Raw genomic sequence first — 16,278 nt, forward strand, 5'->3', positions numbered from 1 at the left:
GCTCATAACAGCTGCAGTTCCTGTTGGTACTTTATTCATAGTTTTTATAAGGAAAACACACTTTTTTCTACCTCCTACAGTCAAAGCTTTATTAGTCATGACAGCGTACACTCTGACTACAAGACTACCTCCAATAGTCATTGTCCGTTAGACATACCACATGACTAACGCAATGTCGTTCTGCTTACACTGTAGCCCCCCATAAAAAGAATACAAATAGACACACTCATAGACCTCTTGGTGTTTTTTCCGTTCTGATGAGAACTTTCTCTCTTTTCTAATTGCTCCTTTAGTTACGGTAGCAAAGCCCCGATCACGCTGTTGCTAGTACTTGCTTCTTGCTTTGCCTCCCTCTTTTTCCCACTACAGTTCGCCTAAATATGCATGGGATTGTTATGGGGTGCTTTTTGTTTTCTTTCTTAATTTTGCACACTTACTATCTTTTGTGCTGTGGGTCATTTGAATAGGGGATGTGCAGTTGAGGCTATGGTTTTCTCCATGTCTGGGCCTTGTGCTCTCTGGTGGCTGCAGTGTGCTTGAGTTGTGGTGTTGGTGTTTTCTTTGATAGTCATGCCATTCCCACTCTTCAATACTTGCCTGGTGTTTGTGTTACAAGAGAGTGTTTCCTCTAATGATATAGTTTGCTTGTCATCTTAGTTTGGGGTCTCTGGTTCCTGTGGGTTTTTTTTCCTGGCTGCTGCTTATGTTATAGTGCTAAGAGTGTGAGATTCCCGAGCATGCTTTTTGTCATTTATGCAACCTTTCTTTTTGGGCCTCTTACCCCTGTGTTCTTACGGTGGTGTCCACATGTGGTCCATTTTGGAGGAGGAATTTTAGACACATGTCCTCTGCATTGACTACTGTTTTGTACCTTCTTGTTGGAGGTTGGGCTATCTCTTCACTTTTTTGTGTGGGGTTTGGTGATGCGCTTTTCTCTAAGCTCACAGGAAGGCACAATGCCGGGGCTGAACCTGTTTATTGCTGGGGCTTTTTAGTTCTTTGCTTCGGTTTCTCTGGTGTTTCTTTGCTGTTGTGCTTATTTTCGGGAGGTCCTGAACTTGGCTTGCCTCACGTCTGTTCTGGGGTTGGTAGGCACTCTTTGAATCATGGCACATATCTGTCATCCAAGCATGAGTATTGCTCTGGCTGCTGCGTTCTGAGCTACCTGCAGCCATGCCAATAGATATTCCGGTAGCCCCAGCTACAGGACATTTACGTAGTCCAACCTGGAAACAATCCAATCAGTGCCTGGACCACCGTTATCCTGTGTGTGACAGGCAGAAGGGGCAAGAACTGCTTTAGCATTTCCAACATGTCAAAACATTATCCAACAACTGCCTGATTCTGGGATTATCATCCAACCTCACTCCTAAGTTTTTAACTGTCTTTACAGAGGTTGTGGGAGGGGACATGTCCACTGGCCACCAGTTTTGCCACACGTTGCCAGGGGGAGGCCAAAAAAGATGATCTCCGATTTTTCAGAGGTACATTTAAGTTGGTTTGATTGGAGCTAGGAGAACACCTCTGATAAACAGGAATTGATCACATCACCTTTAAAATCCGAGTCTTTGTCGCAGGTAAAGAGCAGCTGCTATTCGTCCACATACAATACTATTTTTGCGCCGTGGGCCTCTGTCAGATTCGCTAAGGGGGCCATATATATATTAAATAGTGTGGGGCTCAGAATTGAACCCTGAGGAACTCCCACCTCCAAAGGGGGGATAGGTGGCTGCAAAAGGCAGGGACCAAACTGTTTGCTGGCGATCTTTTAGAAAGGAGGCAAATCAATTGAGTACCGTACCCCTAAAAACCACACTCCTGGAGTCTCAGCAGGAATCGGTCATGGGGGACGGTATCAAAGGCCGCAGATAATTCCAGTAATATCAATACAGCCTTGCCTCCCTTATCCAAATCATCCTTTATGGCCTCTGAAACTTCCAAGAGCACCATTTCAGTGAGGAAATTTGCCCTGAATCCAGACTGGCTCTGGTGGAGTACTTGATTAGATTCAACAAATGAGGTGGTAACAAGATTCACAAATTTTTCCAGGGCCTTGTAAAACAAGCATTGGCATAGCCAATAGGTCTCGCTTTTGGGACCTTATAAGTATTTAGTTATACAACTGTTGCATGGCTAAACACTTATAAGGTCCCAAAGGCGAGACCTATTGGCTATGCCAATGCTTGTTATTTTAAGTGAATGTGAGTTTCTTGGAAGGTGTGCACAGAAAGCAACAATGCAACATTTGCGTAAACAGAGGACAGGTGCATCAGTTGTAGGAGCACCGAGATTTGCAAACAGACAAGGAAAGGCGGTGCTAGTATCAACAGTGCAGCAGCTACAGTGACACCGGTACCAAGAGGTGCCACTAGTCTACTGAATCCTAACCGTAGGGGACCATTGTCTTACCTGTGGACACTCGAGCACTGCTAGTTTTTTCATTATAGCTGTGTGCAGACTGCATCCTCAGTCCGCTGAACGGACATACATGTGCAAGCCGTAGAGCACCATTTTGCGTTCAGTGTCACAGACCACCCTCGCGTTACACAGCTCAACACTCACATTAATACATACATGCATCAAAGCCATACTCCTTCCTCCTACCGTCCCGGACTCTGTTGGCGCAGTGGAAGGGTTCGGAGCCAAGGCCACCAGAGCAGCGCGCGCAAGCTTGGCGGATAACTGTGCACTAAGGCGCACACCCACCTAGAGATCATGGATGCCTCCGGGTGCAAGGACGGGTGTCTCTACACAAGAAGAGCGCGCTCTTTGTGGCTTGGGTGCGGGTGCATCAGACATGGGGCCTGTTCTTACCTCGTTCGGTCGTTTCTCGAGCAGAAGCACACGCAGACTCTCCAGGTTTGAGTTTATCCGTTCTCGTCGCCTCTTCTCCACCATGGGCTTCAAGAGCTGCGGGGAAAGGAGGAAAATGCAAAGTTAGAACCAGGTCGTGAATGTGCACCCACAGAGCTCAAGAGAAAAGGGTGCTGTGCATCCTGAGAGCGCGAGGGGGCCGGGTATGTGCAGTCAGTCTGCGCGAGTGGACCGGGTCTGTGCATACAGAGTGCGCGAGGGGGCCGGCGTCTGTGCGTCCAGAGAGCGCGAGGAAGCCGGACTCGGTGCATCAAGAGGCGCAGGGGCAATAGGGATTTTGCATCCATATTTCACGAGAAAACAGGGGAGATGGGGCATGATAATCCGAAAAGCGCAGCGGGCCCTAGGTCTGTGCGCCCAAAGAGCACGCGAGACCAAGGGAGATGGGTGGGGCCTGATAATCCAAGAAACTCAAGGGGCCCGGGTTCAGAGCCCCTAGAAAGCGCAAGGGGAGCAGGGTATTTGCATCCAGAGAGCACGCGACACCTAGGGACCCGGGGGCCGTGAGCCCCAAGAGCGCAAGACCCCAGGAGAGGCAGGGCCTGAGCTACCAAACTGCACGAGGCACCAGTGACGCAGAGGGCAGAGAACCCAAAGAGCGCGAGGGTAGCAAGGGAGCCGGGGGCAGTGAACCCAAAGTGCATGAGAGGAGCAGGGTCTGTGCACACAGAAAGCATAAGATACCAAGGGAGCAGGGGCAGTGAACCCAGAGCGCGCAAGGCCCCAGGAGAGCCAGGGCGCGAGCAACCAAAGCGCACGAGACACCAGTGACGCAGGGCACAGTGAACCCCTAAGAGAGCGAGGGGAGATGGATCTGTGATTACAGAGAGCCGGTATTTGCGAGCGCAAAGCACCGATGAGTTGATTATATCAGTGGGTCCGCGGATATCCGGCCAAGTACCTTTCTCATGCCCTTGAAGGCTCTCTCGGGGGATGACTTCTTCATGGTTGCGCGTCGCATGGGAGCGAGTTCAGGAGGCAGCCCTGGAGCGGCAGGAGGAGTGAATGTGTCTGAGGGTCTGTGGGGGAGGCCGGCTTTATGAGAGCCGGGGAAGGAGGGCAGAGGCCGTTCACACCTTGTTCTGCCTGCCCTTTGTTTCCCGGCCTTTAGAGATGCCGCCGAGAGCGTGTCGGCAATCACCCCCTGTAAACCCGGACACCAAAGGGCAGCTGCCCTCCCCCTCCCCTCTTTTATCCCAGGCAAATTCGACCGCAGGTAGAGATTAACTTTTTTTGTATTCAGTAACGCTTTGGGGTTAAGGGGGGACGCAGATAACACTCTCCCCAGCGAAAACAACATTATTTTTAAGTAAAGGGGAAATACCAGATCTTCCTGGCAATGCGAAGAAAGAGGTAGGATGTATTGAAGAATCTTTGATCTGGTGCAAATAGATGCAAGCGTTGGCCGCGCGCGAGCGGCCGGAGACGCAAAATGTGGTGGGGGAGGGGGAGAAGCGGGAGTTGTGTGTGCGCGTGCGTCATCGCGGTCGCTCTTAAAGCGAAAGTGATCGCGATGACGCACACGAGTTTTCAAAGTGCTGCTGGCGGCCGGCTGCGCGCGTGCGCGATCGCGTGAACGCAAGCGTTAGGCCAGCCAGCAGCACTTTGAAAATCCCACATACAAAATGTCTCTTCGAGCCAGCGCAAGCGCTGGGGTTCAGCGAGACCTAAAAAGGGAAGCAGAGATATTGGCCTCAAATTTGAGGCTATCTCTGGATCAGATGACGGCTTTTTTAATAAGGGGAGGATTCTTGCCCTCTTCCACCTGTCAGGGACCAGCCCCTTCTGCAGAGACAGGTTAAGAAACCGATTTACCACCGGATTAATAATCTCCTCTATTGATGCCAGAATGGTGGCTGGGAACGGGTCGGAGGGGGAGCCTGATTTGAGGCCTTTCATGAGTTCCAGAGATTTAACCATGGAGACAAGGGAAACTGCGTGAAAGATGGTTCCCTTACTGGAATTGAGGGGGGCTCGCGCTCTGTACTGTCTCAGTGCGCAAGGGGCAATGTAGGGAAAGTATCTTGAATATTTTTAATTTTATCATAGAAGTAGGAGGCCATACGGCATGTCCATGCCTCAGAGGGGGTAAAAGGCCTGACCGCCGCTACAGGGGAAGAAAATTCTCTAACTATTTTAAAAATGTCTTTATTTTGTTTGCTGCTGATTTAATTTTAGAGGAGAAGAAAAGTTTTTCTCCTCATGAACTTGTTTGTAATGAGCCTTCAACGCCTGTTTGTAAAACATTTTATAGTTAGGATCAAAATGCTTCCGCCAGATCCTCTCCAGGTGTTTACAGGCACTCTTACTTTACTTGAGGGCTGTCGTGAACCATGGGGCAGAGGACCGAACAGTCTTCGCAGGGGGTGCAAGCACCCCTGCACGAAGCTGGAGCCAGTTATCCAAACCAACCGCATCACCCTCAAGATCTCCACTAAAGGGAATCTGATGATTGTTGATGGCAGAGCTCAAAGTGTCAGGTGTAATAAGGTGGAATGGTCTGAAACTGCTTATGCAGGACTTCCCAGAAGGATTGGGATGATTTGATTCCTTCCTGGGTCCTAGCCTAAGTTTGGGGTATGTGTACGTTGGGGCTTTCTTGTTTTATTTTATCCCGAAATGTATGTTCAGCTGGACTTAGCCCCCCCTTCTGCATTCTGGTCTCACTTCTGCTCCCTTGTAGGTGACTACTGACCCTGATTCTGGCCTCCCTTTGGGACGTAGCTTGAACTGCTGTGGTCTTGTGGCATGTTTTAGGTGTTCTCAATAGAGTGCTCAGGGTTTATTTTGCTTTAAGGGCCCAGGCCTTCTGTATAGGTTCTGGGCCTTCACATTTGGCGTTATGGATCCTGTTACACTGTGGTGGTGAGGATTTCTTCCCTGGGCTGTTCTCTTTTCATGCTGAAGGGGCTTCATGCCTAAGGCCCCTTATGGCTCTTCCTCTATGTTCCTGGTTTGTTTCTGTGTTTTGTAGGTGTGCTCATCTATTTGCTTGTTTTGGCATGAGTACATGGGGCGTTGTTGCATTCAGCGTTCAGGAGTTCAGTCCTTCCTCCTTTGTGTCCGTACTTTGCTCTGTCCTTCTGGCTATTTTGATGGTTGATTGATGTCAGTCATTCCTGCTTTGCTAGATCCTTACAATGCATAAAGGCGAGGCTAAGGAAGCAATGAGGAAGTAATGCTTCAGATAAAAGTAATCCGATTTCTATGATTCTACTTCCTCGTCACAGTCCTTACAATATTTTGACCCTCCCTTCTAGCTTACACAGCTTCAATCACAGTCTGTTGGGTTTCTTGGCTGATTTGGTAATTGACTCAGGAGGTTTCTTAACACTGGTGGTCGTTTATCAGCACATCTGGAAGGGTAGGAGTTGGAATTGTTTACTTTTAGGAGGGCAGGGAGGCGCCTTGAATTGTGTTTTTTAAAAGTGCGCTTCCTGGTGCATGTCTCCAGAGTATGGACAAACGTGATGATGTAAGCACTGTGATGAGGAACTAGAATTGGAGTAACAAGAAAACCAGTAAATAATCAAAGCATTGCTTAAGATGAATACACAAAGTACAGAATTAGTAGAGGAAGTTGAGTGTACATAAATATTCAGGATGTGTGGAGATCATGTCAAAGATCTCTGAAGAAAAAGTGATTTTATAAGTCTCGGTATAAGTCCCGATGGGAGGGGAAAAGAAAGCAACCACATCTAATTTGTTGGAATAGGCTGGAGATCTTGGCTATGTGCCAGGAGATGGAGTGTGAGATTTATGCTGCTTTCCAGAAGCAACTATGCAACATCTTATGTTCTCAGTTTGACTTTCTACAGGGTGGGGTATGATAGAGGTTGGTACGAGAGTCAATGTTGTTGATCTTCATTCAGTCTTTATTGCTGAGGGCCAAAATACGATGGCTGATGTGGTGAGAGCAAGTGCAGGAGCTAGTATCAGAGGCAACATTTTGTTGCAGTTTCTACTAGAACCTTTCTTTTAGTGAAGCTTAATCAGTGGCTTGCTGCTCCAAGCCGTTGCAAAGTCCAGTAAATGTCATGTATACAGTGGCCTGGGGTATTACTTTGTAAATGTCAGGCTGTCATACTGGTCCCAAATGGATGGTTCAACATCTCATAAGAGAGTCTAAAGCTGGTACAAGAAACAGAAGTTACCACCCTCGAGGCAGGATCAAAAATACTGTTGCTACATGACACTGCACACCAACACAATAATATGTACCCAGGAGATTAGCAGCACAGACAGATGGCAGATAAGACACTAAGGCAAAGACTGTCTCATAATTAAAAGGAAAATAACTTATTTATGCACAAGCAAGGAATATGTATAAAATCTTATAAACAAAAGCAATGCCAGCATCATACAGCAACAAAAGCAATTGCATTGCATTCCGAAAGAAGAACACCACTCTGAGTCCCATGCACACCAAAAGGTAGTGCTATATTTGGGCACGGGTATGGCAGAATGAAACTCTAGAATCTGGATTTGGGGCAAATATGTGCACGCAATCAGTTAGTTTAAGAAACAGTTGTACACCTTTTTACATGAAGTTGGTAAGCATTAAAGGGTAGCTGTCTCCTTGACAAAGTGTTACTGAAGTTACTCCAAAACGTCAAAGCATTCTACCCACTCTGACATGGGATTGCTTGTATGACCAACAAATATCCCAAGAGTATCCTGGTTTCCATTTCCATTGTCTCGTCTTATGCATTAACTGACTCCTATTTCACTTTAATTACTGTTTCTTAACATGATACTCACTCTTTTTGAATATTCGGTTTGTTGAAGTCTCTCTAATACATTTTAAGTGTTGGTTGTTGGTCAAGTCTTTGTGTAATTTATGTGAAAACTGATCTTTTACTAAACAATAATCCATTAAACGTGAACCAGCAATCGACTTGTTTTCAGCTACGGCAATGTATAAGCAAACACAATGAATGTGGTAATAGTTTTTGGAAAACTGCGTACTCAAATTACTATGTGCTCTAATGAAAGATTCTCTGATTTTCCCTCCTATATGCAGCCTTCGTCTTCTCGACCAAACACTGCACCAGGAAATATGCAGCGTCCAGTTCGATTGGAACCTCTTCCTGAAAGTTCGGGAGGTGGCATTAGAGCTGTCCAAAAGACTACTTCAGCTATTCAGCCAAAAACATCATCACTTGAACATGATCACCATTTTCCCATTGGGGTTAGCACCTTTTTTGTTTTTTATTTGATTTTATTGGAATAGTATGTGGAGGAAACCTCATGTTGCATGAGCAGGAAATGGCATGTTCCATGATTAAATCTAATTTTTTATCAAACTTTGCAAGTAGAAAAGTTAGAAAGTCAAATATCCATATTAATGGAACGCGAGGCATATATCCCAACATTTTCAAACTGGGAAGTGATAAATATAAAAAAATAAATTCAGGGGAATATATTTTTCCCATTAGGTTATATTCCAGAGGCAATTTTAGGTTGGAGACACGTATATTAAAAACATGTTTGACTTCAAAAATTTTAATCTCCCGTATGAATTGAGTCAAGTGGCATGTGTGCTGAGGGTGTTGCTGCTTTCTCTTACAAAGTCTATTAGTACACAGTATGATGTGTGGCAAACCATAGAAAGCAAAGGGGGGAGGGGAGTTTGACTGCACAGAATATAGCTGAGTCTCCATGAGCTCCGACACTAAGTTTCTCAATGTAGGTAAGCAATAACTGTCAGCGTACAAACCAGTCTTCTCATCACCTTACCACATGCACGCCAACTCTTTAGACCACGAGCAATGTAGACCCTATACGGACTTTGGCGCTTTCCAACTGGACCTGTTTGTGGAGCCCAAACTCAGAATCAAAACTGTAGCATTGACAGTGAGAATAACAGACATGGGAAGATATTTCAAGGAGTTTATATAAAGTATTGTTCAGCAAAATGCAAAAAATATATCATCAGGCTGTTTAGCAGCATGGAATATAGATCATAGTACAAAGAACCTGTTAAAGTTCAATGCAAAATCTAGCATATATTTGCCTTACAAAAGGAGAATAGGGTATCATAGTAACAGAGAAAAAGTATGTGCTTTTATAAGACTTTAGACAAATGATATCATACATTACTAAGCAAGTACTTAGTCCTTAGGGTATCCATCAATAAGGAACAAGTAAAAAAAAACATTTAACTAAAGAATACATTTGAGAATTCTCTCATAATACTACTGCATTGAATACAGTTGCTCTCATAGTTTATTCATATTTTAAAGAACAAAGGTCCTTGGCATAAAAGGAAATAATTCGAATGTTTCAACATAGACTACAATGAGCACTATGGAGGTTCTTCCAATGTCCAGCCGGACAGAGGAATATTTATTCAAGTGAGGTAACAAGATGGGCAAAATACAAGGCACAACAAAGATGGCGAACGGCACAGTCCTGTACCGAGCGTTTGAAAAGAAGGTATAAGTGGTATAGATGCAGGAAGGAAACAACAGGCAAAAAGAGGGGAGAGAGCAAAAGGCGGCTTACATTTACATAATAATACTATGTAAGCTCAAACCAACAAACAGCACACTCATTTTGTCACAATGGTTAAATAGTGGTGTTTGTTACATAGGTCGACGTTTCGATCCCTAGCTCTCAATACTAAGGGATCATCATCAGGACTAGGAATTGAACTGTTGCCTGATAGAAAGTGTCAAGGAGCCTGTAGGGTAGTAAGACAGGAAAAAGGAACAACAAAAAATTGGTAAATAAACAATAAAGCAAGTCCACCTTAATGCGAACAAAACTGGTCAGGAGACCGTTAGAGGGGTGTAAAATTCCGCTACGTGAAGAGGGTGAGTGCATGTACATGTGAGGGTACACATGCGGAAGGAAATGGCAGCGTTGTTGCAGTGCAGTGCAGTGACGCACAAAGTGAAGACAAGACCAAGGAGGTCAAGGACGGTGAGGAAACAGGTGGGGACGTGAAGAGTGCCCGTATGGATCAATCAGAGAAGATGCGTGGTCTGTCAATGCAGGAATTACAATTCGAGAAAGATGCTAACGACGCGTGACCCATTAGACAAGGAATGGATGTGTGTCCTACCGAGAGAGGAGGGTGAAAACAATGGTGGTGGGACGGAGGGGGTGGCGCCGTGCTGTTGGGAGCAAGTTAGTGCTGACGAGGCGGGATCCGTGTGAAGTTTAGGGAACCGGGTTCAGGTGTGAAAGGGGGGGGGGGGGAAAAGGGGGGGCGGGGTGTGTGCTAACCTGGGAGCCAGCTCGCAGTGGAACTGGGAAGGCTCGGTGAATGCCAGGGGCAGCTCAATGGGTGCCTGGAGTTCGTCGGCAATAAGTGAAAGCCTGACGAGGGCGTCTGGAACAGCCAACCGATCAGGAGGGCTGGAGCTGGAAAAGGAAAGGATAATGTTGACGGGACCCCAACCAAAATCGACTAGTAAGTTCCGGGGCCGTCGTAGGAAAGGGCTTACCTTATGAATAAAACCAGGGCGCAAGGGGCCAGAACCGAGTGTTCAAGGGCCTGCGGTGGACAGTCTATGCAGCGGAATTGGGCTGCCAGACAAGGCGGGACCGGAGCTGGGAGAAAGTTAAAATAAGGAGATTATATGGGGGAGCACATAGTTTGCGCTCTGGCGGATGGCGTGTGGATCAAGGCTTACCTCTCAATGAGTAGCTGGCGGCCGGAGGAAGCACGGGTCTGCTTTTCCGTTCGGCGTGATAGCAAGGAACAAGCGGGACTGTGGGTGTTTTAAGGCGGGCCCGGGGAGTGGGCGAAAGCAAGGGAGGACTATGATGGGGATCGGGAAAGGCCGGCGGCCATGATGGAATGGGGAGGAAGGTGAGGGGCTACGTGAGCATGCTTTAGGAATAGACAATTGTCACTGGAAGTTGACAAACCGTAAAACAAAGGGACACATAATAAAATGAACACAATTGACTTGGAGGTTGATGATAGCAATTGTCAACAAGGAGAAAAAAGCAGCTGAATATTATTTGCATAATTTTACAGATCAGGTTTAGGCATGGAGTCCCAGCGGGGGTAGTCATGCCAACTTATAGTGACTGGAGCGAGGAAAACAGGTGATTCACAAATCGCACATGATTACAGTAAGGATGTCCAGTCTTCTGTTCTATTGAGTCCAGTGTTGATAGAATTGAACAGAATGATTGTCTTAAGTTCCTCTCTGTTTAAAAGTTGAGCCATGTTGCCACCTCTTGGAGGTAACTTCAATGATTTGAGTACCGTCCAGCGCAAATCGTCCTCATTGTGGTTGGCCTCAGTGAAATGTTCAACCAGGGGGGCGTTCTGTGTATTGCATCGGATACGGCTTCTGTGCTGACAGATTCTGGTCTTGATTTTTTGGGTGGTCTGTCCGATGTATATCTTCAAACAAGGGCATTGGATAAGGTAAATGACATTGCAGGAATTACAATTTGTGAAAGCTTGACAATGCACTGTAATGTTATCAAATGTGAAACTTTTTCCTTCAATGGTGAACACACAGACATTGCACGAACCGCATTTGGAATGACCAACGATGGGGGACAGACCCCAACTGGCAAGGAGGGTAGTATTGGGAGCGACAGGTAGTGCAGCCCTGACCAGATGGTCCTTCAGATTCTTGCTTTTTTTGAAGGCAAATAGTGGTTTATCAATAGTGAGATTCCCTGCATTTAGAATGGGCCAGTGGTGTAGTATCGCTTTTCTCAATTTGTTGGATACCAAAGAGAAAGTGGTCACACAGGCAATTCTCTGCAGTTCTTTTTTGGGTTTAGGAGTCAAAAGCACCTCCCGGGGACAATACCAAGCTCTTTTTGAAGCATTTTTTACGATTCTTTTAGGATAGCCTCTGTCTTTTAGTTTGGAGGCCAAAACAGCAGATTCTCTGAAATAATCAACCCTACAGGAGCAATTTCTCCTTATTCTCAAAAATTGAGAGTAAGGCAATGAATCCCTTAGAGCCCTAGGGTGATTGCTGGTGTAGTTTAATAGGGTGTTGCGTTCTGTGGGCTTACGGAAGAGGCGTGTGAGTAGTTCACCATTGTCATGGAAAATCGTAAGGTCTAAAAATGCTATGGAGGCGGTGTCAGTGGTGGTAGTGAAAGATAAACCAGAGCAGTTGTTGTTCAGCCAGTGTAAGAATTGGCGTAGAACATCGACGTGCTGTTTCCAAATGATGAAGATGTCGTCGATGTATCTACGCCAAAACACGATGCCTGGGAAGAACGGATTGGAGGCAGTCAGAATGACATTAGTCTCTAATTGGTCCATGAAGAGTATTGCCAGATTTGGTGCAAAAATAGCCCCCATTGACGTGCCTTTGATCTGCTGGTAGAAGGTGTTATTGAAGCTGAAAAAATTACGGGTTAAGCAAAGTTCAAGAAGCTGTAGTATGAAATTGCTGGGGACAGCATGTGGGCGTGGACGTGAGTCTAGTGTTTTTTGGATTACTAGAAGGGCAGCAGTCTGAGGGATATTAGTGTACAATGACTCAACATCCATAGTACACAGAGTTTCAGTCAAAGGATCGAAAGGATGATGCTCAACCATGTTAATCATTGCCATCGAGTCTCGGACAAAGCATTGTTTCCTCACCGTCCTTGACCTCCTTGGTCTTGTCTTCACTTTGTGCGTCACTGCACTGCACTGCAACAACGCTGCCATTTCCTTCCGCATGTGTACCCTCACATGTACATGCACTCACCCTCTTCACGTAGCGGAATTTTACACCCCTCTAACGGTCTCCTGACCAGTTTTGTTCGCATTAAGGTGGACTTGCTTTATTGTTTATTTACCAATTTTTTGTTGTTCCTTTTTCCTGTCTTACTACCCTACAGGCTCCTTGACACTTTCTATCAGGCAACAGTTCAATTCCTAGTCCTGATGATGATCCCTTAGTATTGAGAGCTAGGGATCGAAACGTCGACCTATGTAACAAACACCACTATTTAACCATTGTGACAAAATGAGTGTGCTGTTTGTTGGTTTGAGCTTACATAGTATTATTATGTAAATGTAAGCCGCCTTTTGCTCTCTCCCCTCTTTTTGCCTGTTGTTTCCTTCCTGCATCTATACCACTTATACCTTCTTTTCAAACGCTCGGTACAGGACTGTGCCGTTCGCCATCTTTGTTGTGCCTTGTATTTTGCCCATCTTGTTACCTCACTTGAATAAATATTCCTCTGTCCGGCTGGACATTGGAAGAACCTCCATAGTGCTCATTGTAGTCTATGTTGAAACATTCGAATTATTTCCTTTTATGCCAAGGACCTTTGTTCTTTAAAATAAGTTATTACCCGAGGTCCCTAGGCTACCAAAACGGGTCCCCTTGTTCTTTTCTCTACATTGAGCGCAATCGCTGGATTGCAAGGGTTTGATTCCCTCCCGACCAATCTCTTGGTTAGGCCATCCTAGTCTTTAAGAGTGTCTTTCATTTTACTTTCCATTTTTGTTTCAAGTCCCCTTCCTTACACTACAGTATGTCAGCTTTTGCACCGTTGTATACTGATGATTACATTAAACAACTTTGCTCAGGTCCATCGTTACTCTCAGATGCCCCTGAAATACCCACCCCATCTAATTCCTCAGTCCCAGATCAATTGGAGAAACTCAGAAAGAAGCAGGTCCGGTTACAATTAATGATCCTCATGCTCACAGATTATCTCAAAGCAGAAGTCATCCCTCTAGGCCTGCAAGTACGTAATATCCCTGGGATCTTCACCGATAACCCTAAATATACTTCTAACTTCAGCTACATCGGAACTACATGTTCCCGCCACTGGCTAGTGCTAGGAATAGATATCGCCACTGAAACTCTGAAAGTGCTTGAAACCGAGATCTCAGATATACTGAAACAAATTCAAGATTCTAACGCAACCTCTGATGCCAAAAAACTGTTGGAACAAATTGAGAAAACTGTTGCAGATTTCCATAGAATCGAACAGAACAAGAAAGCTAACAAAATAAAGAAAGACATAAAAACCTATAACATTGAGACTACCTACCCTTACCTGCAAAAAGACTTCTATACTAATAGGTCCTATTCTACACATCAAAACAACCGTCCGTGGGGCCGCTACAACAGACGCCACAACCTAGTAGGCTTTTCGGATACATCTGCTGATTCATCCGACAACTCAGACCCAGGAGAGGGAACTAGTACCACTAGACGTGGAGGCTTAAATCAAAACACTTTTTTAGCCAGGGGCCAACAAGAGCAACCCCAACGAGGCAGAGTGAAGAAAACTCAGCGGTGGTACAATCCACCGGGAGAGAGACGCACACGCAACAATTTTTACCAATGGTAATGACAGATACTTCTGCCAACCAACATACTGATGTGATTCCCATCTTCAATCTCTCCTCTCACTCATTGACCCCCGACGAACTCTCTCTCCTCAAAAAAGGTTTATCCTTTGTCCCTACAATTCCACCCAATTTCATGGACCTACAGACTGAGCTTCTCAGATTTTTCCGGCGCATCCGCCTACAAGCATTTTTTCAACTGCACCCTATGCCAGATCAAGTGGCTAATACTCCCTTCCGGCCCCCATCCACTTTCTCACCATCAGCCAGTATGGTACCCCCAGAGGTAATCACCTTTGAGAAAATGTTATTGAAAGATCTCTCTAATCTACAGAACAACAAAAGGTTCATCCCATTTAACATTACACGCAAAGAGAAACAAGCTATCACCCAGTTAAAGAACACCGACTCCTTGATCATCAAAAGTGCAGATAAAGGTGGTGGAATAGTGCTCCAGGAAAAAACAGCGTACATATCGGAGATCCAACGCCAACTTGACAACACAGAACACTACTTGAAGTTGGCATCGAATCCTACTAAAGAGATTCAGGGTTTGATCCTCAAGACAACCACAGAGGGTCTCCTTGCTGGCTTCCTTTCAAAAAAGGAGTTTAATTTTCTCAACGTTAAGTCAGCACGCACACCCGTTTTATACACGCTCCCCAAGGTCCACAAAAATATTTCAAACCCTCCGGGCCGTCCCATTGTTTCTGCCTGCGGTTCGATCTTAGAACCACTGGGTTCTTATGTAGATTTCTTCATTAAAGACTTTATCCCCACCACTCAATGCTTTGTCCGAGACTCGATGGCAATGATTAACATGGTTGAGCATCATCCTTTCGATCCTTTGACTGAAACTCTGTGTACTATGGATGTTGAGTCATTGTACACTAATATCCCTCAGACTGCTGCCCTTCTAGTAATCCAAAAAACACTAGACTCACGTCCACGCCCACATGCTGTCCCCAGCAATTTCATACTACAGCTTCTTGAACTTTGCTTAACCCGTAATTTTTTCAGCTTCAATAACACCTTCTACCAGCAGATCAAAGGCACGTCAATGGGGGCTATTTTTGCACCAAATCTGGCAATACTCTTCATGGACCAATTAGAGACTAATGTCATTCTGACTGCCTCCAATCCGTTCTTCCCAGGCATCGTGTTTTGGCGTAGATACATCGACGACATCTTCATCATTTGGAAACAGCACGTCGATGTTCTACGCCAATTCTTACACTGGCTGAACAACAACTGCTCTGGTTTATCTTTCACTACCACCACTGACACCGCCTCCATAGCATTTTTAGACCTTACGATTTTCCATGACAATGGTGAACTACTCACACGCCTCTTCCGTAAGCCCACAGAACGCAACACCCTATTAAACTACACCAGCAATCACCCTAGGGCTCTAAGGGATTCATTGCCTTACTCTCAATTTTTGAGAATAAGGAGAAATTGCTCCTGTAGGGTTGATTATTTCAGAGAATCTGCTGTTTTGGCCTCCAAACTAAAAGACAGAGGCTATCCTAAAAGAATCGTAAAAAATGCTTCAAAAAGAGCTTGGTATTGTCCCCGGGAGGTGCTTTTGACTCCTAAACCCAAAAAAGAACTGCAGAGAATTGCCTGTGTGACCACTTTCTCTTTGGTATCCAACAAATTGAGAAAAGCGATACTACACCACTGGCCCATTCTAAATGCAGGGAATCTCACTATTGATAAACCACTATTTGCCTTCAAAAAAAGCAAGAATCTGAAGGACCATCTGGTCAGGGCTGCACTACCTGTCGCTCCCAATACTACCCTCCTTGCCAGTTGGGGTCTGTCCCCCATCGTTGGTCATTCCAAATGCGGTTCGTGCAATGTCTGTGTGTTCACCATTGAAGGAAAAAGTTTCACATTTGATAACATTACAGTGCATTGTCAAGCTTTCACAAATTGTAATTCCTGCAATGTCATTTACCTTATCCAATGCCCTTGTTTGAAGATATACATCGGACAGACCACCCAAAAAATCAAGACCAGAATCTGTCAGCACAGAAGCCGTATCCGATGCAATACACAGAACGCCCCCCTGGTTGAACATTTCACTGAGGCCAACCACAATGAGGACG

General features: G+C 45.5%; 1 protein-coding gene across 2 annotated transcripts in view; it reads left to right on the forward strand.

Annotated features, from left to right (window-relative positions):
• Positions 1–16,278, forward strand: part of ERICH3 (glutamate rich 3) — a 554,163-nt gene that overhangs the window by 164,992 nt on the left and 372,893 nt on the right. For both annotated transcript variants that reach the window (XM_085602275.1, XM_085602276.1), the window contains exon 6: positions 7,898–8,065. In XM_085602275.1, coding sequence (XP_085458401.1) covers positions 7,898–8,065 — 168 coding nt within the window. The remainder of the gene's footprint in view (positions 1–7,897; positions 8,066–16,278) is intronic.

The sequence above is a fragment of the Triturus cristatus genome, chromosome 4_2 (assembly GCF_964204655.1).
Source record: "Triturus cristatus chromosome 4_2, aTriCri1.1, whole genome shotgun sequence".
In the NCBI taxonomy this organism is placed as follows: Eukaryota; Metazoa; Chordata; class Amphibia; order Caudata; family Salamandridae; genus Triturus; species Triturus cristatus.